The 27,940-nt window shown below is 36.7% G+C and overlaps 3 protein-coding genes across 3 annotated transcripts; 2 read left to right on the forward strand and 1 right to left on the reverse strand.

The window, feature by feature from the left end:
• Positions 1–8,403: 8,403 nt before the first annotated feature.
• LOC110692585 (glutaredoxin-C11-like) lies at positions 8,404–10,038 on the forward strand. Its single transcript, XM_021869622.1, has one exon. It carries the CDS (start codon positions 9,169–9,171, stop codon positions 9,475–9,477), a length of 309 nt encoding a protein of 102 aa, XP_021725314.1. The 5' UTR covers positions 8,404–9,168; the 3' UTR covers positions 9,478–10,038.
• Positions 10,039–11,433: 1,395 nt separating this feature from the next.
• LOC110692485 (monothiol glutaredoxin-S11-like) lies at positions 11,434–12,174 on the forward strand. Its single transcript, XM_021869494.1, has one exon. It carries the CDS (start codon positions 11,642–11,644, stop codon positions 11,948–11,950), a length of 309 nt encoding a protein of 102 aa, XP_021725186.1. The 5' UTR covers positions 11,434–11,641; the 3' UTR covers positions 11,951–12,174.
• A 6,736-nt stretch (positions 12,175–18,910) lies between these two features.
• Positions 18,911–20,536, reverse strand: LOC110692565. The gene is made up of 2 exons (XM_021869601.1): positions 19,237–20,536; positions 18,911–19,161 (listed from the first exon to the last, which is right to left on the reverse strand). Exons 1-2 carry the CDS (start codon positions 20,534–20,536, stop codon positions 18,911–18,913), a joined length of 1,551 nt encoding a protein of 516 aa, XP_021725293.1.
• Positions 20,537–27,940: the final 7,404 nt, after the last annotated feature.

Below are 27,940 nucleotides of genomic sequence, written 5' to 3' on the forward strand. Positions count from 1 at the left end.
TGCCTAAAAATTAGCATTGTACTTCAGAGGAGTTATATATGAGGCATTGCCAAAGCAAAGGCCTTGTGTTTCAAATAGTCATTCCCTTAGAAAATTTTTGAAAATTTTTAAAAATCGAAAGATACTACTTTAGAGTCAAAGGCTTCTGAGTAGCGAACTCATAGATTCTCAAAACAAAAGAAGAGAAAAGAAAGAACTGAAACTCTAAAAATTATATTCAAGTACTAGAATTCAGCTAGGATGAACCTTCGTCTGCCAAAGAAAAAGTTCATTCAAGAACCATAGAATCCTAAAGTCTACAACTTCAGATTTCTAAGGGGGTAAGAGATACTCAGCTGTGAGTAAAACTCCCAAGCCGAAGTTTACCCTTAGAAAAATTTTGCAAAAATTTCAAAAATTCAGAAAAAGGCAAAGACAAGCTAAGCAAGAAAAACATGACAATGAGAAAAGAAAGTTGTTCATCCATAAAAGGAAAATATGCTCGGACATCGAGCTACACCAAGTTCATTCAAAAAGTTTAGAATTTTCAAACCAGACACAAGGAAATAATAAATCGGCAGCCGCCCACAAGCGGAAAAACACAGCTGCCGAACTACGTACAACTACTCAAAAGCAAATTAAACTAGAGTTTGTACATCAAGGCAAGCTGAAGCAAAAAAATATTCAAGGCAAAAAATAGATGCGGAAAATACAACAGTTAAGCGCAAGTAGATCCGCAAGACTTTGTAGACAGCTGCCCCGAATTCCTATGCTTCAGCAGCAGAAGGATCAGCCGGACAACACCTTGGACTCTGGGAAGCTCAGGTGATGAAGAGGCAGGTTGAGCATAAGTCCTTTCAGACTCCCTCTTTCTCTTCGGCCTTTTCCCTTAGTCGGGCTTCCTTCTTGGCCCAGCGTGCCAGTTTCATCAGGGTGAGCTGAATGCAGATGAGAATCCCTATCATCCATGGACCATTCTTTAGCCACATCCCAATTGATGCAGGGGTTGAGGTGGAAAGTGAGGCGCCGAGATGCCTTGAAGCCATTATCAAAACCCTCGTCATATTGCACTTGGGTGTAGATTTGAAATTGCAGCAGCTTTTGAGCAGCCTCGAGATCAACTTGAACCTTATCAGCTGCACCCGAGCATTTGACAGCTTGACTTGAGCCTGAGACAGTTCAACATCTTTTCCCTTTAACTGAGCATCTAAGGCTTCCAGTTAAGCGTCTTTGGTAAGCTCAGTATATTTAGATTCTAACTCAGTATCCCAAGTCTCCATCTCATTCCCAAGCCGTTAAATCTCATCCCTGAGCTCTTGCTTTCTCTGTTGGGTTGTTGCCTCAACCAAAGCAACCTTAGCCTTGAAATTCTTAACCATTTGGCGTAGGGCAACTTTGATCTCCCTCTGGATCCTCTGCTCGATCCGAACCCAGAATCCTGGAACGTCTTCATCCCCATACTCCTGAATCAGAGCTTGGTTTTCGTAAATAACGAGGAAGATGTCCTGCTCCATTTCTCGCCAAAAAGTCTTGAACTGAGACGCCATTTTTTCACACTCTGCCTTATGTTCGATAGCAGCTTTCTCAGCTTCTAGCTGCTTCTGCTCAGCTTCTTCAACTCTTTCTGCCTTGGCCCCCTCAGATTGTCGTTCATCTCCACGGCCAATAAATAGTTCTGAAGGACCTGCAGAGTAAGAGAAGTTCAAAAAGAAAAACTTAAAAACTTATGTAAAAAACTTGAGTAAAGATGAATTTACCTGCATCAGCAGCCTTTGGTTTTGGACAAAAAGGTCTGGTTCCCTTGCCGACGGCTCACGCGCGCGAGCAGCAGCTCCAGCAGTCCAGTACCTCGCCCTTTCCAACTCATACATGTTGGAAGGGTTGCCAAAGTACCTTTTGGCCGAAGGACGCCATAATCGCTCAGAAACTAGGACTAAGGGGGTGGAACCAAACCCCATCTCAGAAGACTGCAAAGTCTTACACGAGTTCGCAGCTGGGAAGAGGGCACATTGTTGTTTGGTTGCTCTTCAGATTTCTTCTCTTCCTTGACCTCCTTCAGGCCTTCTTCAGCAAAAACTTTCGGGATCTTCTCCAAGATCTCTAGGTCATCTTCGCCCTCAAGAGGGGCGATCAAGTTGTCAGCCTCCCGCTGAATCTTTTCAGTAAAATCTTCGGCCCTATGCCGAGGAGATGAAGTGACCTTCTTAGAAAGTTCCTCCTGAGTGCCAGCCAACTTCTCAGGAGGGGAAGTTTGTTGTATGACTTCTTCCTCCCCGAATTTCTCAGGGGGAGGAGGAGTCTTCTACGGACCAGCTCCTTCGGCAGGAACCTAAGGAGGGGAGGATTCTTCTCTTTTCCCTCCTCAAGCCGAGGTCTCTTTGAAGGGACTGGGGCATCTTGAAACTTTTTTTCTCCTAATCAGCCCCGCCATTTCCTCTTCTTCCTCGTCTGATGAAGAAGAGTCTTCTTCTAACGGTCCTTTCTTAATTCCTTCCTCTTCGTCCTGCAACAGAAGAAATTAAAGGGGGCAAGGAGCAATATGAACAACAAAAAAAATAAAAAAATGACAACAGCAACATCTTCAGCTGTAGGCGTCGTTTGAGGTGCGCCTACGTTAAAGCATGTTGTGAATATGCTTGGCACTCATAGGAAGTGGGAATTGACATTACGATTAGGGACAAATAAAGTAGGGAGCCGCCAACAAGTTTTTTTTAGGAACTTGTAAACCGTTCACGGATCATAAAAGGCAACCACGAATAAGGGAAAACGAAGGCAACAACGATTGACCCGTGAAGGTTACACCCCATTCATAATCCATGAGATTATTAACTCCATATGGTTCGGAACCACGAAAGGAGGATCGGGGATGATGGTACGAAGTGAGTCATGGAGTCACATTCGCCCGTATTGGCCTCTACTCGATTCTTATATTGAAAAGCATTCCTGTGATCTCAAAGGCATACAAACAATAATTCAATTCGCTCCAAACTATTATTTAACTAAATTGGTTTAAGATTAATGCACACATAATTCTAAATATTTGGTGATCACTTCAATTAATAATAAGATTAAAAGGGATCCTAAACCGGTTGTCCAAGTTATCTTATTAGTCGTGATTTTCAATTACATATTCCCTTTAAACATGCAATATGGTGATCAAAATAATAATAGAATCAATATTAATATAAAAACCAATTTAATCATAATTCCAACAACATAAACATCGTTAGAAAAATAATAATAATAAAAAGAGCATGATCCTTACTTTGAATCTGTTTGTTTGCAACTACAAAATAATAAACGAGTTAGTAACTTCAAGGAAACAATAAAACAACAATTAAATTAAATTAAATAAAAACAAGATTGATTTTGGGGCCAAACCCTCAAACGATTCTACCTTTCACGCTTTGGCTTAAGGACAGAACCTCGAGTAAAATATGGACTCCTTTGAGTGCTTGAAGAAGGAATTTGAAGTGAAAAGGGTAGGCTAGTGTTTGGGTTAAGAGCATAGAAGAGAGAAAAATAAGAATAATAGAATTCTGGTTGCCCCGTACATCAGAAATGAGGGGGTATTTATAGGGAAATGTGCTGAGGGAGCACACGGAACCCTAAAATGATAAAAACCCTAAAAATGTATCCCGTGACACGGTCAGACTGTACCGTGACACGGTTAAACTGTACCGTCAGACGGTACAAGTTCCCGTGACACGGTCAGTTTTGGAGTGACGCGGAAAATTTTTAGAAAACGGAACAGAAAACGCGTTAAGGGTTTACGCGGAAAGGACATGGAACTTCCCGTGTCACAGCAGACCTCCCGTGTCACGGGAAGTCCTGCCGTCAGACGGGAACAGTTCCCGTGACACGGTCAAGCTTAACCGTGACACGGTCAGTTCCAGTCCACTTTTCCGTCTAAATTCATTTTTAACCCTAATTTCTTTCTTCTTTTTAAGTGCCGATTGATAATTTCGGGCTTTTTTCTGACTTTTATTATTCGAGCTAAAATAAGAAAATAATAAAATAAAAATAAATAAAATATTTGGGCCAAAAATAATAAAATAAAAAGGTTTGGGCTTAAAATTAATTAACAAGCTTGGGCTAAAATTAAAACTATGCTTTTACCAAACACCAAGACTAATCCACAGACCTTTCAAAAATAAGAATTTAATAAAATACGATTTTTTAAGCACTCTCGGGATTAAATACTAAACCCGACCAGTAGTGGCGGTGAAAGGTTATTTATCATCGGGTTTGATTTTGGGGAGACATTTTTAGGTGTCTACATCAGCAAAGGAAGAAAAAGTGGAAAAAAATGATAAGGCAAAGTCTAGAGGACATACTGAAGTCTTCAGCAGACGAGTGTCTTCAGCTTCACCGTCTTCTTCCTCAACCTCCTTCTCTTCTACTTCAGATTCACGAGCTATAGTAGAAGGTTTAGTAGCAGCAACTGCGTGTGTCTCATCAGGTGATTCCGCTATAGCTTGTTCTAGGGTCCCAGAAGGAAAAACGGATCCTGCTTCTTTCAGCAAGCCTTCTACGCCGTGTATTCGACTATGGTGAGTCTAGTAGAACGCAAGGCAATAGGCCGCTCCGAAGATCCAAGGATTCTAGGGGCGTTGTTGGTCACGTGTCTGGCAACATTAATTCAAAGCTTGTCATAGTCAATCCCACAATTCCCTTCGATCAACACTGAAAAACCAAAGCCCAAGGGTTAGATAACAGAAAAAGGATAAGGAATAAAATAAAAAAGAAAGGAAATAAAAGTCTTCGACCCCAGCCGAACTCCTTACCCCCTTGGAACTTTCGGGCCGTTTCGGCTGAGGTCGACAACAACAAGCATCTTCTCTTAGAAGATGTAGTGGTAGCAGGGAAGCCATGTCTCAGGCATGAGTAAAGATGCCCGATCTCCGAGGATTTGCCTTCTTGCCGAAGAGGGTCAGCAACCTCTTCTTAACTTCGCTGAGCACCTTGGGATCAGGGCCAATTTTCTTCATTTCAGGGTCTGACTTACTCAAGTACCGTGGCCCACCAAAAAAGTTCATATGGATTTCCTCATAGGGTGCCAGAACCCATATCCATTGGCCTCGCCATTCTTTATCCGAAGTTTCATTCGGCCAAGAGGTGAGATGTCCTCGGATGGTCGCAATTCGCCACCAACCAGGATCATGCTCCATGTTAGACTGAATGTTCGACATCAGCTTAAGGAGCCTCCGAAAAACGTAAACGCTCGGCTTTAGACATAAAAAGGCAAGTCCAAAGATAGGTCATCATTCTTCGGATACTGCCAGGGATCAGCTGACATAAAGAAATGTTGTACGCATTCAACACCTGAATGACGAAGGGATGCGGAAGAAATCGAAGTCCACCCTGCAACTGCCGCGTGTACACCCCGAGGTACCCAGGCGGAGGGCGATGAATTCTATCTTCGGCGGTGGGCATTCGGCACCAATATCCATCCATGTCAAGAATGCCATAAAAAATCTCGATTTGCTTGGAAAACCGATAAGCAGCATGTTTCTCTACCCACCAAGAGTATGGACGGTAGTCATCAGCCCGTTGTTGGCGCGGACATCGCTCCACTCACTTGCTCCGGTCGGCAAGTCCCAAGGTCCGGCTGTCGAAAACTCGGCTCGGCTCGAAGTGCTAGCCCCTTCCGAACCTCGAGACGGCGTTGACGACAGGGGTACTGCCGAAATTGGTTCCGGAGCCGCCCTTCTTGAAGAAGATTCACCCCTCTTCCCCCCTCTTCATCTGGCGTGTAGTCATCAGCCCGTTATTGGCGCGGACATCCCTCCACTCACTTGCTCCGGTGGGCAAGTCCCAAGGTCCGACTATCGAAAGCTCGGCTCGGCTCGAAGTGCTAGCCCCTTCCGAACCTCGAGACGGCGTTGACGACAGGGGTACTGCCGAAATTGGTTCCGGAGCCGCCCTTCTTGAAGAAGATTCACCCATCTTCCCCCCTCTTCATCTGGCGTGGATTACGGCCAGTCAACGGCGGCATCGCCTCTAACGGCAGCGTTGTTGAAGGACTGGTTGAAGAGCTTCTCTTTCCTTGTCAGGGTTCATTGGCCTCTTCCCTCGATCTCGAGCCATTTTTGTCGCTGGAAATTCAGGAAAATTAGGAAAAAAGGGAAGTACTCGAAAAAGCAAGGGTACACTAGAAATCAAATAAACCGAAGAAATTTCGGAGAAAATTACCTTTATCAAAAGCGGACTTCGCCGATCTACAAGATTGGAGCAACAAAATTTTGTTTCGGGGTCCAAATCTTAGAGAATGGGCGGAAAACAAAAAATAGAAATCGGAAATCGGTTAACAGTGGGGTTTCGCGAAGAGTGAATTTGGTTATGCAAAGAAATGAGCAGAGGTGGGATGAGTGGCTTAAATCTTTCCAGAAATGGAATTTTGGGAGTCCGCGCCACTAAAACCCTTACTAACTCCACTTTAAAGCAACTGTTAAACAAACTTCTCCTAATTAACTACCTGTGAAACCTTCCAACTTCCCTAATTATTCTCTAATCAGCCGTAATTACACTAATAACTGCCAAATTCAAAAAATTAATTAAAACAATATCTTCCCTTCATTTTGCAAGTCAAAACCCAACATGTCGTGCTTCTAAATGGGGTCTGGGGGGCAAGTTGTTTGAGTCCAATTTACTCCAATTGGGCCGGTCCAAAATGATTCAATTATCAAGCCCAAGGCAAAGCTTCAACTCTCCTAAGTCATGCCAAGTTAGTCAAAGGCCCGGTCAACGAGGCAAGCCCATTTGACCGCAAGGACTATCTCTCCTATTTGAACAAAGGTATAAAAGCCATCAATTCCCTCTCTTTACATTCATGCATAAAAAGCCTCAAGCAATTAATACTTTTGCATAGCTTTTACTCTCTAAATACTGTAATGACTTTGGCGTCAGAGGGCCCTTCCTCGACACAACCCCCGAGGCTAGTTTACGAGTGTTTGTTGTGCAGGAAATCCTCGGCCCAGCCATCACTTGGACCGAGATCAGTCTTCAGCCCACAATAAAGACCTTATCCGAAGGTCCCATTGTTTTTACCCGAAACAAATTTTTTTTTTTCCTTACACGTGTTATACATATCCTCCACATGACGAGGTGTGCGTTCCATGCATGTAGCGCACCTGCCATGCCCTCTCTAGCATGTGCTATGCACACAACTAGAGAAGTACGTTCAGGTGTAAATTGCACTCTTGATTTTAGAGTTAAACTGCAATACTAACATCTCATAAAAGTATGTTATCGATGCATGAAGCTTTATTTTCCTTGTATTGTAAAAGAATAAATAATATGGCCTAAGTTTTTGGAACTTTCATTAAATAGTTAAATTTTATATTATAGCTATTCATAAGTTTTCACATTATCCATGCACCTTTACCATTCGGCTTTACTGGGTAACATAATGCTGCCTTAACTGAAACGTAGCTCAATGTTAAAACACAGCTAATTGACAGAATCACGTAGCAAACACTAAAAAACTAAGTTCAACAATCAGAACACTAAAACATCAATCTACTGTAAACTCCTGTATGACTCTGAGCTTGCTTGGGAAAAAGCTTCTTAATTCTATTTCTCAGTCCAAAGTGAGTGTATAAAATGGTCTAGCTGACCTTGCTCCTTCAGAGTTCAGTGTACACATCAGCTGCCTCGCCATTGGAACTTCAGCTGACCAAAAAGCATCATTCTGCTCATAAAAGATCATGTAAGGATATACAGCTACAGGCCTACAGTAGTAAAATAACTTTCGTTCTGAACTGGGACTCTTTCAATCACCTGCTACTGCAGTTCATTCCTTTCCCTTTCAGATTTTAGCTTGTATAATCATCCTTTAACAGGGAAAAAAAATATATGAACAAAGACAACATTTTGAAAGAGAGTTGTATAATTGTCTTAAATAAAATACAAAAGACTTGATCACAGACAAAATATAAATGAAGATTTTTACATCATGTTCACCAGATCATAATTAACAAAGGTTAGACGGTTTTTTAATGCATATAAGATTACGATTGTGAGAATTCTCATTGGTCATCAACAATCCCGCAGAAGAAGCAATAAAGAAAATGATTAGGCCTAGGATATTTTAAGTAAAATTACCTCAGGAGTTCTTAGTATTGGAAATGGATATTCACAGAATATATGATACACAGATATCAAAGATTAGCTGTCTGATGAACATTACTAGGAGTAGCATTGTCGAAATTAAACTCTTAGATTTTCCAGATCAGATTATTGGTGCATCTGGTTGTCTGCATAAAGTATCAATTGGCCATGTTGTGGAATGACAACTTGCAATGACCAAGAAACAAAGGATAGATTCCCTATAAAATAATGAAGGGAAGTTAGAGACTCAGATTTAGCTTCATACAATAAGGGACAGTCAAATTTATCAGCTTGTCTCAAATTGAAAAGACGAGGAATAACTAACCCAAGAACAATTAAACACCATACGATACATTAAAAAAAATTGCCTTCGAGGATCTATGTGTGAAGTGCATCACCGTTCTATGTCCTGCAAAAGAATAGTTAGTTCAACCTTTCTTATCTAGTTTACCAGTGAATGGAGGAACAATTATTGTACCTTTGCTGTCTCTCATGTGAAAAATGATGCTAATATTTTCATGACCACAGTTCACTCTTTATCAGAGAATATATCTGTTCTAGTTAAATCCTTTTGTTGCATACTTTGTTACAATCTACATACTAGACTAGGCAACTATGAAAAAAACTTTCCTGTTTAGAATGGAATTTCGACATTTCTTACCAAGAATAAGCACATGAAAAATTTAAACAAATTTCCAGTTTAAGAATGGTGTTTCAATAATTCATAGTAATCTGACACACTTTCTAGAATAGATTCAGAAAAGAATTCAGCCATCATGAAACTTGACAACACTTGTTCATCACACAAGGGGTCATGTCATACAAAATCAAGGGGAAGAAGAATTTTTCTTATCCTTAAGGAGGTCTAAAGCCGAAAACTTCAACCTTATCTGCTGCTGAATTATTATCCTTTTCAGATGAAGGCTTTTTCCACCCTTATAAATTGGTGCAAGAATGCCAAAGGGTTGATCCGAACACATGAACATAACCTCAGAGCACAAAACTTCCAACATGTTCCAACAACTTTGATGCTAGAAATTCTAACAAAAAACTAAGGCAGCAGTGAAATTCAATAAGATGGAGAGAGTAAACGCGTTAGCAAAAACTAAGGCAGCAATGATATTCAGCAAGAGCACAGACTGCATGAGCCACAGCATTGAGACACTGTTCCATGAACTTGGTGCAAGCCCAGGAGTTCATGAACTGGATCACGATCCCAAAGGACGGGAAATGGAATGGGCCTTACAAAAATTGGGCTGTAATCCAACTGTTCCTGCAGTCTTTATTGGTGGAAAGTATGTGGGCTCAGCAGGAGATGTTCTTGCTGCTCACCTTAATGGTTCTCTCAAAGATAGGCTCATGCAAGCAAAAGCTATCTGGCTTTAACACCACTATTATTCAAGAATAAAGGCATATATTATATGCTTGTATCCAAAGGATTTCTATACATAAGCTTTATGTATCAATAGCTATAGTGAAATGTACAGAACGAACTCTAATACAGCTTGCAGTTACTTTGTAGGGGTAGAAAATGTCATGCAGCTTACCAAATAGCCTGCAAATAATCAAGTATATAGGTGCAAAACCAGTACTTATAAGTTAAAAGTACATGTATATATTTGCAAAAATGACTTAAAAATCTTACTAGATCAAATTTTAGGAAATCAAGTTTTATAGGCAGTTTTCTTGAATCAAGTTAATCTTTTGATTGGCAATTTAGCATGAATTCATACATGAAAATCAAATTTCAGGAAATCAAGTTTTATAGGCAGTTTTTCTTGCATTAAGTTAATCTTTTGATTGGCATGAATTCATACATAAAATCAAATTTCAGGAAATCAAGTTTTGCAGGCAATTTTTCTTGCGTTAAGTTAATCTTTTGATTGGCATGAATTCATACATGAAAATATCATTTACGAATACTTTTTCACTAACAACAGTCCAACACAATCGATCAGTCGACTTAGAATCTCTGTCAAACACACACTTTTGACTTCACTGCTTCTTTTGGTAGTCAACATTCTTCCAAAGGAAGAAGACAGCTAAGTTTTAATGGCCCTGGGTGCTTGGAAAAGCAAAGAGCATAGGTTCTTTTTATCATATCAGTAAGCATCTTGCATCTACAGATACAAAAACTCTGTTGAATTTGTGTGCGTTCACAACTGTTATAACTGTTATTCTGAAACATCCAGAAACATTAAGCTTATATTTTATCATTTATAATAGCTTCTCAATTCTTTATGTTTTTTTATTGCTTTCTGACTAATAATGTGGAAACATGATTTGAAAGAAGATGTTGTCAGACTGATACTTGTTTCCTAATTAAGCACAATTTAGGCATCTAAGGGAGGGGAGAGGAATTCATACCAAAGATAAGACACGTTTTTCTTAGTAAAGACAAGTAATTATAGAGTAAGCATGATTAGAAGATGATGCTAGCCTCCAATTTAGGCATCTAAGGGAGGGGAGGGGGATTCATACCAAAGATAAGACGCGGTTTTTTTTAGTAAAGACAAGAAATTATAGAGTAAGCATGATTAGAAGTTGATGCTAGCTTCCAACTATCAATCTATCCCTCCATTCTTGCCTAAGGGGCGAAAGATGAATAATACTTTTATATGAAGAGAAACACATGTGAGATTTGAGTATGGAAGAAATAGGTGGATTCTTTATTTTATATTTTGTTTTTGGTGCATGAATAAAGGCTAAAGTTTGCATGATTATGAACGTCGTTACTTTACCAATTGGTAAGCCTTGCATACATTATGTTTTACAAAAATCAACAAAGAGGTGTAAAGAATGGCTCCAATAGCAATGTGAAGAATCTTACAGGTCCATCATGTATTTAAGAATCAGGTCAAGTTGATGAGAACAACGCCGAATCATGGCCCATCAAAAGCTAATCCTGATAAATCTTCTCCATTGAGATATTGAACGAAGTAGATTTCAGAGAATCTGGTGAATGACAAACCACCTTAGTTAGTAAGTAGTATTTGCATCTTTATTAGTTTCTCTGTTATTGTACTGTAACTTACATAGTAACAGTCACCATCATATTGCTACAGGCTGTCATTCGAAAAGCAAATTAAAAAAACTATATAGTTTATTATCATGGCCAACCATAGATTAGTACTAAGTTTATCACTTGATTAAAATGACAGGACAAATTAGTCTAATATATCAGCCAACCAAGTTGATTATTCAAAGAGAAGTACACACACAATAGTTCCAATCTCCTTGAAAGTAGCTTTAAAATCTTTTAGCATCTAACGAAAAAGCACAATATCTTTTCAATGTTCTGGGACAGATGAGAAGTCCTATACTCAAGCTACCTTTATAAATACTTCAGCAAGGTAATGCAAAGTTCCGCCAACCAAACCTTCAAGACAATTATCACTCCTTTCTTCTGTTTTCTTTCGTTTCCTGCAGAATATCATACTGCTCGAAAACTCAGTTAACAGGATCAGTTTCTTAGGCCTGTTGGCATAACGAGTTTAAGTTGTGCCACAGGACCTCTGAGGCTCTGACATTTACTAAAACACAAACAAAGATGGACAAGGTACTAAAGGTAGCCTCAGAAAATGGTGTGGTGATCTTTAGCAAGAGTTCCTGTTGCCTATGCTACAGTGTTAACATTTTGTTCCAAGAACTCGGAGTTACCCCTTTCATCTATGAGATTGATAAGGACCCCGATGGCAAGGAAATGGAGAAGGCGATCATGAAGCTAGGATGCAACACACCAGTGCCAGCAGTGTTCATTGGTGGGCAGCTGAAAGGCTCCACCAACGAGATCATGTCGCTTCACCTAAGGGGAGCTCTCATCCCACTGCTCAGGCAATACCATGGTTTTAATAATTGATGGTCATATTGTAATTTCCCTTGCTAGCTGCAGTGTCAAAAGAAATGTTTAGGTGAATAAAGTTTAATTTGATCAACATTATAGTTGTCTAAGTAGATGGTCTATGTTGTTTTACATTTAGCTAATATTCAGATGGTTCAAGAGCAGCTAAAGCATGTAATATTTCTTTGCAATGAAAGTCATCTTTATTATATATGTAAACTTTTATTCCAATGTTCAGTCTGTATTTCAAATCAAATTTGACATACTACGAATTCAAAATATAGTTTTGGATTAATTTTTTATACATTAACAATGAGGTAGGGTTGATAATAAGTCATATTACATAGAGCTGGTAGTAGAAAAATACTTGCCAACATGATATTTTTCTGACATGAAAATTTATAACATCAAACATTTCAAAATCTGAGCTTACAAGAACTATAGAATACCCTCATTTAGAATAGCTCTTTCTCGAAAGTTAGACTACTAACCATATGATGGTGATTGAGCCGATGATTTACAAGTGTTCCAAAATAGAGCTAACAGTCACTTGTTCTCCAGAAGCATGATAATTTTCTATGTTAATGTGGTGTTAAACGTGATCAATGAGAAACATTTCTGATTCTCATTAAGAATTTTTTAAGCATACTAATGCTTTGTAACATTATTTACTAATAGCACATGGTCTCAGACTCTCAGATTCCAAAAAGGTCTGGTCATTTCTAGAATCTCTGCTCAATCACTACTTGATGTTAACAGCAGAGAAGATGTCCAAAAATCGATATCTTCCCTAGAACGAAAGCAATAAAGTCTAGAGAAAAAGATTTCAGAAACAAAAAGAGAACATATTGTTAAAACTTTTGATATGTGCTCTTACCACATTGAAGCACAAATTTTAAAAAAGCCAAGAAGGAAATGCCCTTCTTTTTCCAACTTCGTGGTGCTCCTACTTGCATCTTTTTATCTTAGAATCTTTGATGAAAAAGGACAATGGCAATATATTCCACAATTTTCGCTTTTTACAGAATATATATATGTTTAATTGACGTATAATAATTAGAAACCATTAGTCCTGAACTTTCTACTGCTACCGCTTTGGGAAGGCTGGACCAATGACTATATTCTAAGCTAGTTTGATTGAAATCAATTCAGTAAAAAATCAAACTGTGCAAATATCTTTATAACTAGTGCCATGCATTGAAACCTCGATTTAGTGTTGCATACTTGCGTCATGATAAACTTTTGGTGCAAGGTAAGTTTTAATGTTGCTATAATCTGTAACTTATACCAGCTCCTCTAAGACAGATGGTTGATCGTAGGGTTAAGCTAAACTTTATCACCAAAAGTAATACTAGAGCCCTTTTTAAGTGTCGTTACAACCATATAGGATACGATGAACCAACATTATAGACCACCATAAGTCTAAAGTACTACAACACACATGTCAATGTGTCATAGGATATATCTTACCATTGATTCCCGAAATCAACTAGGAGTTCCTCACAATTCCACCAACACTTTAGTCTCGTATCAAAAGTTGGTTGTGGTAACTTACTGGTGCAGCACATAGAGAGTCCCAATACTTATATTCCATAACAACAACCAAATTCACGTTAGGTTAGAATATAAAATCAGCTGATCTTTAATTTATCAACCACGTTATTATCACCAATGATCACTTGGAATCTAAGTGAAAACTATTAATAACAGACCATTTCCTCATCCTTATGTGATCACTGTGAAAGATTCTGATTCTGACTGCACTAGTCTGAGAGTATAAGTAAGCTAATAATTATCGCTTAAACTGATACTTTTTCACTGACCTGCCTCACTAATTTCAGTCAACACAAAACAGAAGTAGCTATTCTGAAGACTGACTGAACATCAAAAGTGAAGTATATAATGACCCAAAAGTCTTTCTTAGTATTATTAAGTCACATATCACTATACTTAATAGTAATGCTAGAGGATATGTTCTTTCAAAAAGCTGTAGGAATTGAATTCAGTATAATTTAACTGCTTTCTCCTCACAAATCTTTAACTTACATTAACTAATTTTGCATCATTAATTGCTTGATAATACTCAGGTTACTCCCTATATATTCATTGTCATACGTTTATGCTAATGTTGTGAAAGAGTATAAAACTAATTATGGGGGCTTTAACTATCATTTTAAACTTTTGGTTTAGTTGGCCTTCTGTCATGTGGTGTCGAAGCCTGAAAAGAAGGTTACAAATTCATATGTCATCCACCCGTCCTTTTCAAAGTAGAAAATTATGCAATGTATATGAAGTTCATGCTACATCCACTATTCAAGTCCAAAAGGCGGCTCTCATGTGAAGGGTCATGATAGAATATATCCAAGATGTAGCTTTTTCAACTATCAGGTTTAGTTGGAGTTTTGACATGGTAATGCGGTTAAGTCACCTATTCTTCTTTCCCTCCAGAAATTTCTATTACATCCATTGACAGAAATCATAAAATATTTAGAGGTTGACAAACATTGACTTTTCATTCAAATTTGCTACAATCACATATAATCATATCTTTAAGTTCTTTAACTGTCATTTGTTGACATTCAACCTACCAAAAGGGAAGCAATCTGAACTGCTTAGCTAGCTTTCCTTCCCTAACACCCACGTTTTAGATGCAAAAAACAGATCAAAAAGGCACAATAAAGTATTTTATCTAGCTAGAAAGGCACAATTATTAATATTATTATGTCTTCCTTTTTCTTCTTATGGGTGGAAACTTGTAACAGAATACTCATATCATGTAACTTCATTGAGACCACCTTTCCTAGGATTCCTATCTATATTTTTTTGTGAAAAATCCTATCGAAAAGGCTTTATTTTAAACCACAGATTGGTAGTGAGCAAATATTCTGAATAGACCAAAACAGAATGACAGGGATGAAGTAGTTTAAAACTCCATAAAAGGAAACTAAAGCTAGTTATTAGATAATCCCATCTTAGAGAAGAAGTCTTTTGGGTTTAGCACTGTTATTTGCTGCACTTCTAAATTTAAGTCACAACCATAAATCATGAAGTACTATTACTTATGTGAATTCTAAAGTTCAAAACTAATCTAGCAAATTGACTCTCAGTCTCTTACACGTGTAGATTAGTAATACTAATGAGACTATTCATCTTAGATGATGTCTGTAAGTCTTACAATTTAAGTTGATGTATGCGAGTCTGCTGACTGTTTCCATTTCGTACCTAAAGTTTGGTGCAGCAGGCTTTGCGCGATGACCTATTTTTGGTCACTGTCCTCACTGAGGCTTCAACTTTGGCTGCACATCTTTTGGCCTACAACAAAATGTAAAAAGTATCATCTAAACAAAGTATTCAACTAAACTAAAAGTCTAAGACAGTAAATTTCATTGTACTGGTGCTGCATGATGAGTCAAACAAAGATCATGGAAGTGAAAGGCAGCAGCTTTACTCGCGCATTTTGAGTTGAACAAGTAGTGAAGCAAAGAGCAAGACCCTAACTAAACCTCCATGCTGTGAGTTCAGAGACAGAAAGTACTCAGATCCTGATCTTAGAAATGAAAGCGAAAATGGTATTTAAGTTAGTAAAAGAGATGCAAATTAAAGTAAACTGGAAGAGATCCCCGTTTGGCAAACTGTGATGAGGTTAGAATCAACTAATCAAGAATACCCTTGGTCCTGTGCCGACCAAGTCAAGTCTCTATCGCGAATGATCACTTGGAATATATGTATGGATACTAACTATAGCAAGCTATGTATCAGTCCAATTTATGTGATCGGTGTAAGAGATTCTGATTCCTATTTCACCCGTTCATGTTAATTCATAATCAACATTCAAAGTGGTGTATCTTACACGGAGCCGCCTTACTAACTTCCCTAGAACCAAATAATATATTTGTAGCAAAATAATCAACACCAACAGTATTATTCAAAAAGGTGCCACTGAAATGGACCTAGCTAGTTGCCTTAGGTTCTAACCAATGTTACTTGGACTCGGATGAAGTGTCTAATTAGACACGGGTGTCCAAGTATCGGACTCGCCCATTTTCTTGAAAAAAGTTTTGTTTTTAGTTAAAAATGAAGTGTCCAAGTGTAGGTGTCCGACACGAGTCATGTCGACACGGTTACGTGAGGTCAATGAAAGAGTCCGAGTAACATAGGTTCTAACATTACTACTCTTGAACAATAAAATTTACATTATACACTCGGGTGTGCTACATGCACATACACTGTACACCTACGCTCATTTATATGCACATGCTTTAGAAATAATGTTCCGTGGTCATGAATAATTGACACGAGTATAGCACTTTGCTTACAAAACTAAATTACATAAAAACCGTTACCCTTCTACTATTTATTATCGCTTACCAAATAGGATCTATTTATATTGTGGGAGCCGTTACCCTGTATAATAATATCTCATCCATAAAGGTAAATTCTAAGTCACATGTCTCAAATTCTTATGATAGTGGTAGAAGATGTGTCCCTCGTGAAAGCTACAAAAGTCGATATGAGCACAGAATCATATCCTCGTATCAAGCTTGTTCAATTTCTCTTTGACTAATGTTTTAAACTTTGCGAATTGTGATACAAATCTAAACTTTTGGGGTACTTGAAAAATACACCTACTAGTAAAATTTATGCTCTAACAAGTGAATTAAATGGGGGCAATTTGGAATCATGGGGGTGAACTTTTGATCTATGTAGTGATCATATAAAGCACCAACCAGCTAACCCTAATATTAATCGGGTAAATAGCTTCGGATCTTCAATATAGTTAATACACTCTCCGACTCTTAATATAAAGCCTCATTTTCCTTTTGGGTAAACCAAAATACAATACATTTTTTTGACATTATTATCCTTTTTTTTATGAGTTATCATCTTTATTTCTTTATTTTTTTTTGTACTTTTAACATCAATTCGCAACACTTTTTCTCTCTATTTCTTCAATTATTCCCAACTACTTTTTCTTTCTCCCAATCTCTCTCTAACCCCACATGCACATTTTGTACTTTTAATCGTCATTAGATTTTTACAACTTTCTTAATTTCCGCGTAAAAACCAAAACAAGTTTTGTATTAAGAAACGGAGCGAGTAATTTATTATGCGGGCAAAATGAATCATGTACATGATATATTTAGCACAACCTTAAAGTGTTTCAAATAACAGGTAGTAAAATTTAAAATATCTCAAAACGCAGGTAATATATTGGAGGAAACATTCTTACCAATGTGTTTAGCATTACGATTTCAAAATAAAACATGATACTAGCACCATGTTTTTCTTTGATAATAGCACCATCTCTTTTGCTTAGTACTTTTTGCATATTTTAAGATTTTGAGTCAAAAAATTATATAATGAGCAGAAAATGCCCTTGAATGCACCTTATATTCGTGCTTATAAAACTTTGGAAAATTCTACATTATAACCTTTTAGTTTTGCGTTTTCTACGTTGTGTCCCATCTTTTTTAAAGTTACACATTGTAGTAACCCTTAGGTATAATTAGTAATCATACAATGACCTTGTCGTTATCCTACCGTTGGCAAATTCCGTTATGTCACCGTTAGTGGGGCCCACTCTCCACTAATTAATATTTTTTTTATCAATTTGCGTGTTGGAAACTATGTTAAAGGTTTTGAAGGTATTTTGGTTTTTAAGGGTCCAAATTAAACTTTAATTTGATAAACAATTATGTAAACGTCTCGTTTTACGTGCTAAGAGATGTCTCGATTTGTGTGTCATTATTTTTTAGCAGTGGAAATTGTTTCAGGCAAGGTATCAAGGTTTGTTAGTTCCAAATTAAATTTGAAATTAGCCAAAAAAAAAAAGGTAATGTTTAATGTCTCATTTGGTGTGCTAAGAAATACGAGTAACGCAATTAACACGTAAAATAAGACAATTACATTATTTTTTGTCGATTTGAGCTCAATTTGATTCCTAAAGAACTAAAATGACCTTAAACATTATTTTTTTGTCGATTTGAGCTCAATTTGATTCCTAAAGAACTAAAATGACCTTAAACCTTACTTAAACTATTCTTGCTGCTAAAAAAAATAATAACACATAAGTCGAGATATTTCTTAATATACAAAAACGAGGCAATTACGTTATTTTATCCAAAATCTGAGTTTAATTTGGACCCTTAAGAATAAAAAAAAATAAAAAAAAAACCCCAAAACCTATAACGAAACATTTTTCATCCTATTAATTAATTAAAAAATATTAATTAGTGAAAAGTGGGCCTAATAACGATGATTAAAACAACATAATAGAATTTTTTAATGGTGGGATAACAACAATGTGCAACTTTCAAAAATATGGGGCACTACGTAGAAAACGCAAAACCAGAGGGTTATAATGAAGAATTTCCAAAACTTTTTCAAAAACTTTTGTATAAATGCGGTTTACACTAATATTAGTGTACATCGAGCAGTATAAGGGTAACTTTAAGCCAACTTTTTGTCTTTTTTTGAGTAATTTTGAACATAATAATAATATGATTTTTATTTTTAATAAATTAAACAAGAAATTTTTTTTAAGGGTAATAAAATTATTTTCAATACTAATAATTGAATTTTAGTCATTTAAAATGTGATTTTTTTACCAATAAAGCGTTGATTGTTTTAATTTAAATTGGGTTACTTTTATACATATTCGAGTAACTTTTATACATTTTAAGGGTAATTTTTTATCACTTTAAGGGTAACTTTTAATCAATTTAAGAGATCTTTATAATGGATGTATAATAATTATTGGAACGTTTTTCCAATTTGAGCTCTAAACGTAAACTATTGACAAAAATGGTTGCGTGGCAAAACTATTTACCAAACTAAGCTTTCAGGGTAAATCGCTGTCTCGGACAGCGTTTTACCCCTGGTTTTTTTTTTAAAAAAAATTCAACTACAACTATTTTATATGTTCAACATAAAGCGCTGTCTCAGACAGCGCTTTATGCTTGAACATAAAGCGCTGTCTCAGACAGCGCTTTTCTGCTGGAAACAGCAACCAGCATCCAGGCAGAAAACAAGCTTCAGCAAACAGCTTGCATGCTGCAGTCCTGCAACAGCCACCACAACAGCCAGCTCCACAGCCCTACCCCACCACCGTCGACCACCAACTCCGCCACTCCCCACCACGTACCACCACCATATTCTGGGAGTTCCGTCAACTTTAAGCACTGCAGAAAACTCGAAACAGCCCAACAACAGTCCAACCACCAAATTAACTTCAAAGCACACACGGAGTCATTCAAAAAAGATTTATTATATTAATTTCATAAGTGTTATGTACATCATTACACAAAATAACAGGGAATACGCATCCACTCTGTGATATCTGGCTTTTGCGGTGTTCTTCTCTAGAATGGCAGTGACCTTGGGGGGGTATGCAAGTCCCTGTTCAAATCTTGCCTCAGAAGACTCCCTTCTCAAAGTGAAATATTTGTTATCTCTATGAAAAGTTAACTCGACTAGGGACATGATCGGTAGAAACCGTGCTCCCTTCAACACGTTGTTGAATGTCTCAGAGAAGTTAGTAGTGCAAATCCCGTATCTACGTCCAGCGTCGTGAAAGAGGGACCACATGGTGAACGGAATTTGAACAATGTACTCCATTGCCTTGGTACACGCCTCACTAATGAAACACAGATCGCCGTGTAGTTTTCTTTCCTGCCTTTGGTACGCCGTAGCCTTGAACATATCTCTCATGTCGTTTCGTCGCACGTGAGTCTTCAAGTTAGAAGCTATGTGGCGAACACAAAATCTGTGATAGGCTCGCGGCTCGGTAAATCCAACGTTCGGATCAGTCATTGCTGCAATGATCCCAGGATGTCGGTCAGATATAACACAAAGGCCATCTCGTTGAGTGACATGAACCCGAATGCAACCCAGGAACCAAGACCAGCTGGAGGTGTTTTCCCCCTCAACCAACGCAAATGCTAGAGGAAATACTTGGAAGTTTGCATCAACACTTGTAGCAACCAACAGTGTTCCTTTGTACTTCCCGTACAAGTGCGTCCCATCGATACAGATAACTGACATACAATGTTTAAAACTGTCGATACAAGGGCCAAACGCCCAAAACACTCTTTCAAACACTTCCATGTTGTTGTAGTAAACACCGTCAACCAACGCTTTGTACTTCCACACAACACACGTTCCCGGGTTTGACTGTTGGAGGGCTTGCATGAAGTGCGGAAGTCTGCCGTAAGAACTCTCCCAATCACCGTAAATATCAGCTATTGCTTTCCCCTTTGCATACCATGCCCTCCGGTACGGGACATCGAAATGAAATTGCTTGGAGATGAGTTCTTGTATGAATTCAACTTTCAAAGACGGATCTTTCCGAACAAAGGACTTCACAAAATCTGATATTAACGACGAATCCAAATGCGGGTGATCAGTGGACAGTACTTCCGTGACACAGTTCTCCCGGTGCGGGCCTTTGTATGTGACTAGGGCGAAGCCACGCGAGTGCTCACTAGATTTGGTACCCCGTAGCATCCAACCACATTTTTTCTTGCACCGCAAATGAAGCACACTCTCATTCGATGTAATTGTGGTGTAGAACTGATTCCTCTGTATGGAATACATCTTCACCATTTCTTGGAGCACTTTCTTACTTTCGAACCACATCCCCTTCTCAAATTCCCCCCCCCGGAACAAACGACGTATGACTACCCGATTCGGCCCAATCCTGATCAACTTCGTAGTTCTCGTTCACCTGACTGAACCAAGGAATGGGAGTTCTAACCAGGGGCTCGCCCACTTCCATCCGAGCAGGTTCTACATCCATGTTCTGAAGTCCATCTTCCTCCTCTCCGCTATCGGCCTCATCATTTGTGTACACATCATACACAGAAAGTTCGTTATTCACAATATCTTCAAGATGATTCGGCGCATGCTGAGACGGTGAAGCCTGACCATCATCTTGCGTAGGCGAATAACTATGTTGGGTACATATAGGCACCGTTTCCACATATATTTCAGTGGGAACACCCTTCATTGCAACAACGTTCCTTAGAGCTGTCACATGCTTATTCGTAGAAACCGGTAACACTTGAACCCCATTGCCGGTCTCAAACCTCATTTTAATGTGTACGTCAACGGTCATCGGGTCTGAACCAATACTACTATGAACCTCATTCATCAAATCATTCATAGTCATGTTCGGTTCTAGTGTTAGTGGTTCCATATTTCCCCCACTATACTCGACCCGGGGTCCATCAAACAGAATTTCTCCTCCCCACCGGCATAACAAAACTACATTTTGTGACGCCATATTCTACATAACCAAAACACATTTTAGGATTATCGAAATCTAGAGCGAGGTAAATTATGAACACTGAAATAAGACTCTTCTCACCTATAACAACTTCACTTTCAACAACTTCACCAATTTCAACAATTTCATGAACAATTTGAATTATTTCAACAATTTCAACCTAAACTATTTCAATAATTTCAACAATTTCATCTCTTCTCACCAATTTCAACCATTAACAACTTCAACATTTTCACCATCATCAACTTCACCAATGTCATGAACAATTTCAATAACAATGTACCACATCACCATCAATAATTATCAACAATGTACCACATTTTCATTAATAATTAGCAACAATTACATGCAATTGACATGAATTAACAACAAGTAAGAGCAATTACATACAATTCACAATAATTAACCACAATAACTATGCAATTACACTAAATTCAGTTTAGGGCTAACCACGAAATTGAGTGAGTGAGTGTGAGAGGGAGGAGGGCAGCAGCAAGGTGGCGGCAGCAGCGGTGGCGCAAGGGTGGGCGGCGGCGGCAATGCGGGTGTTTGAGTACGGTCGTGGTTTAGTGTGAGAGGGAGGAGGGAAAGCGTTGAGGTTGAGGTTGAGTTCTTGCGCATTCTGCTGAAGTGAACATGCTGATATATGGCCATGAAACGCTGTCCCGGACAGCGTTTCATTTAAAAAAAAAACAGGGCATAAAACGCTGTCTCGGACAGCGTTTTACCCATTGAATTTTTTTTTAAAAAAACCCAAGGATAAAACGCTGTCCGAGACAGCGTTTTATGCCCTACTGAATTTAAAAAAATACAGAAGGTAAAACGCTGTCTAGGACAGCGTTTACCAGTTGAATTTTTTTTTAAAAAAAAAACCAGGGGTAAAACGCTGTCCGAGACAGCGATTTACCCTGGAAGCTTAGTTTGGTAAATAGTTTTGCCACGCAACCATTTTTGTCAATAGTTTACGTTTAGAGCTCAAATTGGAAAAACGTTCTAATTATTGTACACCTGATTTTTTTAAGAGATCTTTATAACGGGCGAGAAGTTATACAATCTAGACAATTGGTTGTATTGCTTTTATCAAAGATATTTTCCTTTTGTTTCCCTTTATAAATACTTAAATAAATATCTTATATGAAAGTTTTTTTTTTTTACAAGATCTTATATCAGAGATATTATGTACATAGTGATGTAACAGAAAATCCATGCCCAGATTACGAACTCACATCTCATAATTCATGATTCAAGATTTATAATGGCTATCCAACTGTTGTTGGGTGATTACGAACTCACATCTCATTATACACCTTTTTATAATATTCTTCGCAAAAGAATTCTAGACGGGAATCCTAGGAAGACGATTGTTATAGACCTTATAGTGGGCATTTAAAACCCAAACATAGAGTAATGAAAATGTGGTTTATATTTTAAGAATATAATGCTAAAGAACATTATAGATCAAACTTAGAACAAGTTTAGCCCCGAGTCTTAAAACTTTGATGTGACATCATTTTTTGTGGTTCCCATTGAAAATGATGTCATCAAATTCTTGTTAAGACTCACTAAGGCTTACACAAATTTATCACTTTAGCCAAATATTTGGCATATTATATGTAGAAAAGTGTAAAAAAAAAATATTTTTTTAAAAAAAAAAAAAAAAAAAAAAAAAAAAAAAAAAGTGAGGTGGGTTAAGTGGTCCCAATCTCAAGTCTTAAGTTGAGTTTTGGAATTTCAAGACTCAACTTGAGACTTGCTTGAGATTTTTGAAGAAAAATGGAAAAAGTCTTAAGCATTTGTCTTAAGATTCAAATTGATGATGTCACCCCAAGCCTTAACTAAACTTGCTAGACCATGTCTAATTTATATTCATAAAAATGTATGTAGTACGAAGCAAATCACGACATGATAAAAAAACATAATACTTCCTCCGTTTTTATTATCCGCAACACAACACTGTGACACGCGTTTTAAGGTCGAGATCGTATAGTGTAAAATTACAGATTTATTCAAAATATGTTTTTACACATGAAAATTAGGGTATGTTCTCATTAACTGAACTCAACTGAATTGAACTGAGTTGAGCTGAACTGAAATGAATATTTTATAAAAGAAGGAAATTAGAAACTAAACTGAACTGAACTGAACTGAGCTGAATTGAATTTCAACGTATGAGAACAGGCTAGTCCTACTCTATTTCTCGTGTAAAAACTATTTTAATAAAATCACTCGTTTACTCTAATTTGCAAGAATCTAGTTTGTGGTCGTCCTTATACATATATTAACCATGTCAATCTTTTAAGGATGACGTAAAAACGAAAAATGGGATACACTTTAAAGGCCAGATGGGGTATATACTACTCATAGTAATTAGGGACTGTTCTCTTACGTTGAAATTCAGTTCAGTTCATTTCAGCTCAGTTCAGATCAGTTCAGCTCCAAATTTCCTTCTCTTATAAAATATACATTTCAGCTCAATTCAGTTCAGTTCAGCTCAACTCAGCTCAGCTCAGTTCAGCTGAATTCAGTCAATGAGAACAGGGCCTTAGTCTAGTTACTAAAAGAACTGATCATAGTAATAACCGGTCACAAGTTGTTTACCTCAAGTTGAAACACGGTCAGATCACTAACAGGTTACAAGTAAAACGTATTTGATTCGATTTGATTTCGGGTTAGTTTCTTATGAGTTGGGTTTATACCAGAAACCTGTGTTGCATAGGTCTTAAAATGTGAGTCAATTCGGATTCAGGTTGAATAAAAATCAATTCGGATCAATTTTACTTTCCAAAATTCGGGTTTTAAGTAATTTTGCATTTCAGTTTAAAATTAGACGATGTTAATTAGCATTGCTTATATGAGTAGACCACGCACCTGACCGAAAATGGTAATTTGAGGCATAAGCCTGAAAAAGAAAGAAAAAAGAGTGAGTAAAAGTACTAAAAACAAAACAAAAAAAAAATGACAAGAATAATCCAAATTTCCACTCCTATAAATATAATAATTCTCAATTTCGATTAACTCACCCTAATAACATGTTTGTGATTTGCATTGGCCAAATTAGTAAAGCTTGGTTCGTGGAGGCGGATGCACGATTCGCATGGTGCATCCGCTCCAAAGTACAAAAAGGCGGAATGAACATGCAGGTATATATTGATGTACATGGGCATATAAAAGAACATAGTGTTCATTTATAATGTACATAGACATATACATAAAAGAACATAGTGTTCATTTATAATGTACATCAGATTTTTGTGCAACAATTTTGTATATTATTTTTGTATAATAATATAATTATTTTTTTTGTATAATGAAATAGATAAATAGTACTATAATTATTTTTTTTACCATACATTAATTACAAATCATTTTAGTATTTTTTTTACCAAAAGTTCATTTTCTCTCTCCAAACAAAACTTCAAACCATTTAAATTCCTCAAACCTCAAGCAAAATTTCGAATGAAATTCGAAATTTTGAGTCCAAAATTTTTCAAGATGACAAATAAAAACGAAAGGTAAGACCAAATTCGACATTCATACTTGTTTATTTGACATTCATACTTGTTTATTTTGAGTTTGAGTGTTTGTTTTTTATAAATTTGATTGAAAATTGTAATATTTGATTTTATTGGGAATTAATTGCGATTTTGATGTTATTTTGCGGTTGCAATGAGAAATAAAATAAAGTTCTTAAAGAAGATCTTCCGATTAATCTATTTTTGAAGAAAAAAGCAAGCAAATAGACAATTTTAAAAAAAGTTGTAGATTCAAATAATGCAATGTACATTAAAATACAGTAAAATGTTCTTTTTTCATATACTTGCATGATGCAAATAATACAATGTACATTAAACATGTAACCAACATTATAACATATATGTTCATTAGAATATAATACAATGTACATTGTAATACAATAAAATGTACTTTTTTATATGCATACATGGTCATTTATACCAAATGTACATTTACTATATGAATAATGTTCTTTAATATTATCATGTTCTTACTAATATTACAAATATTCTTTACTAATATTACAAATGTTCTTTAGATTTACAAAAAAAACATATAAAACTAGACGTTCTTTATAAAACAACTACTACCTCTGCTTCATATTACTCGCAGCAAACGAATATTTTATATCTCACAAATAATACCTCTTTGTTGCGAGTAATGCGAAGCAGAGGTAGTATATATGTTCTTTACTAAACAACTAAATGTTCATTCCGCCTTTTTTAAAAAGAAAATCGCTCCACATAAAAAAAAATCACCATATTAGTATGCACAAAAGTTTTAAAAAACCGGATATACAGTAATTTAGTGTAAATCAGCCCAACTTAAGCAAGTGGGACCATGGAATCAAAACTCGGCCGTTCCGTTATGGAACGGGCGCTTTGTAACAGGTTTAAGAGAGACCGAACCGAAAAACCCCGTTATATAACGGCGAGTCAAAAATCACACCCAACGCGGCGCATCTCCCGTTCAATAACGGTGGAACGGCGTTCTAGAACCGTTATAGGCATTTAGCGGCCGTTTAATTTTAGTAATTCATACTATCCTTTTATGCTTTTGCGAATTCATGGCTTCAAGCTTTTGGAGTTTCATTAATGGCGGAGATGGAGGTTGAAGATGGGTCACGGACCTCACGATCAAACACTCAAACTGTTCAGCAGACAAGAGACAAAAATATAGAGGAGAGAGGAGAGAGAAATAAAAAATGAGTGGCTGAAATATTACACTTGGACCCCACATTCAATCAACTTCCTTTTCTTTTTATTTTTAATATTTTTGGACCCACCCTCCATTATCCCTTTTTTTTAAAAAAAAAAATCATTTAATAATTTTAATAGTACACGTTCAAGTATTTTAAGTATTGAACTATGCAGTACATCTTTAGATTAAAATATTATTTATAGTTTTGGCTATAATATGGTATAAAGACAAAGAATATAGGTCTAAAAACTAAAAAATCTACTTATGTGATTTTTTTTAAAAAATTCACGCCGTAAAACCCGCGATCCGTTCTAGTTAACCGTTACAAGCCGTTCCCGCGACAACGCGACCGTTTCCGCAAACGCAACCGCGACCTCGTTTTTTTTTCCATGAATAGGACTTGCTGCTTACACGTGTGAGAAACTCTTTTTTCAGTTTCCATTTACATTTTACAATCTTCCTTCTCTCTCTTCTTTAAAGGATATTTTTCTCTCTCCTCTGCTATTCTTTTTCTCTCTCCTTCCTCCCCTTTTCTTTACATTAACAAAGCACACTTTAATTTGTGTTTCTTCTTCCTCTTGTTCTTCACTGATTTATAGTATTGATCTTTTTATTTTAATTTTTTAACTAATTTCGAGGTATGTTCATGTATCTTTTAATTTGACTTTTTTTTTTAAAAAAGTTTTGATTAATATTAAATAGTGAAAGTTGAGCTTTGAAAAAAGAAGATGACAATTTTTTTTTTTTTGAAAGAACGACAATTGCATTTTTAATTTCTACTAATCTCAACGACAAAATTAAAATTATATTTTTTGAATTTGTTTCTTGGGCTGACAAATTTGTTTCTGTTTCTGATGAACTTGATCTAAATGCATGTACATTTTATTTATTTATTTTTAATTTTGTTGTTATGTGATGTCGATCTTTATTATTTTGATTTGTTCGAGTGACTGTACTGTTTTTTCATGACTATTGTTAATTTTTTGTTTATTTTTGTTGATTTTGATACTCTGTTTTTTAAAGTAAAAAAAAAGGGTCACTTTTGTGAAAAAAAAATTACTTTAAAAAAGGTTCACTTCTGTGGAAAAAAAAGGGGACACTTTTGTGAAAAAAAAGGGTCATTTTTATGAAAAAAAGGGTTACTTTGTGGAAAAAAAATCACTTTTGTGAAAAAAAAGGGTTGTGAAAAAAAAAATCACTTTTGTGAAAAAAAGGGGTCACTATTATAAAAATTAAGAGTCACTTTTGTAAGGAAAAAGAGTCGCTTTTCGCAAAATGTTCGATGTACAATAAAATTATTGTAAACCGGGGGCATGCAAAAGTTTTTGAGTAACATGATCCTGCAATGACTAGCAACAGCCAACAGGTGATGCTAATCAAGTCAGCATCATGAATGATCACTTGATATCTTAGAGTTCTTGACTGCTACTATCATTTTCCATGCTTTTTATCCTTCCGGATTTCTATTTTATGTGATCTATGTGAAAAATTCTGCTTCCGAACTTGTTGCTTCAGTTATGTATAATCATGTGAAGTTATAATTCCTGCTGTTATACATTTCTATGAGCTGCCAAGCCTGCCATACCACGAATCTCACCAAACCCGAAGAGCAGTTGTTCTTGTTCATAACCAACAATAGACGTATAAGATGGAGAAAATATTTATAATGTTCAAGCATATGATGCAGAAAATTAAAGAAACATCGAAATTGAGTTGCAATCTTGCAATTGAATTGAACACTAGAAAAAACAAGTCCCTTTTTTTCAGGGGTGTTAAATATCACCCTCAAATATCTAACTAACGCCCGTAAAATAAAATAAAATTACGTATTTATCCTTATAATAACAATTATAAAAATAATTAATTTTACCTCAATTTCACACTTTTACAATAACATAAAACTTTTTACCGTTCTCTCTTGTGGTCAACGACCACCAACGCCCCGTTCAAAAAAAAAAAAAAAACGACCACCAACGCTCATCGAACAACCACCCTAACCACCGTGAGTT

The sequence above is a fragment of the Chenopodium quinoa genome, unplaced genomic scaffold, assembly GCF_001683475.1.
Source record: "Chenopodium quinoa cultivar QQ74 unplaced genomic scaffold, ASM168347v1, whole genome shotgun sequence".
NCBI lineage: Eukaryota > Viridiplantae > Streptophyta > Magnoliopsida > Caryophyllales > Amaranthaceae > Chenopodium > Chenopodium quinoa.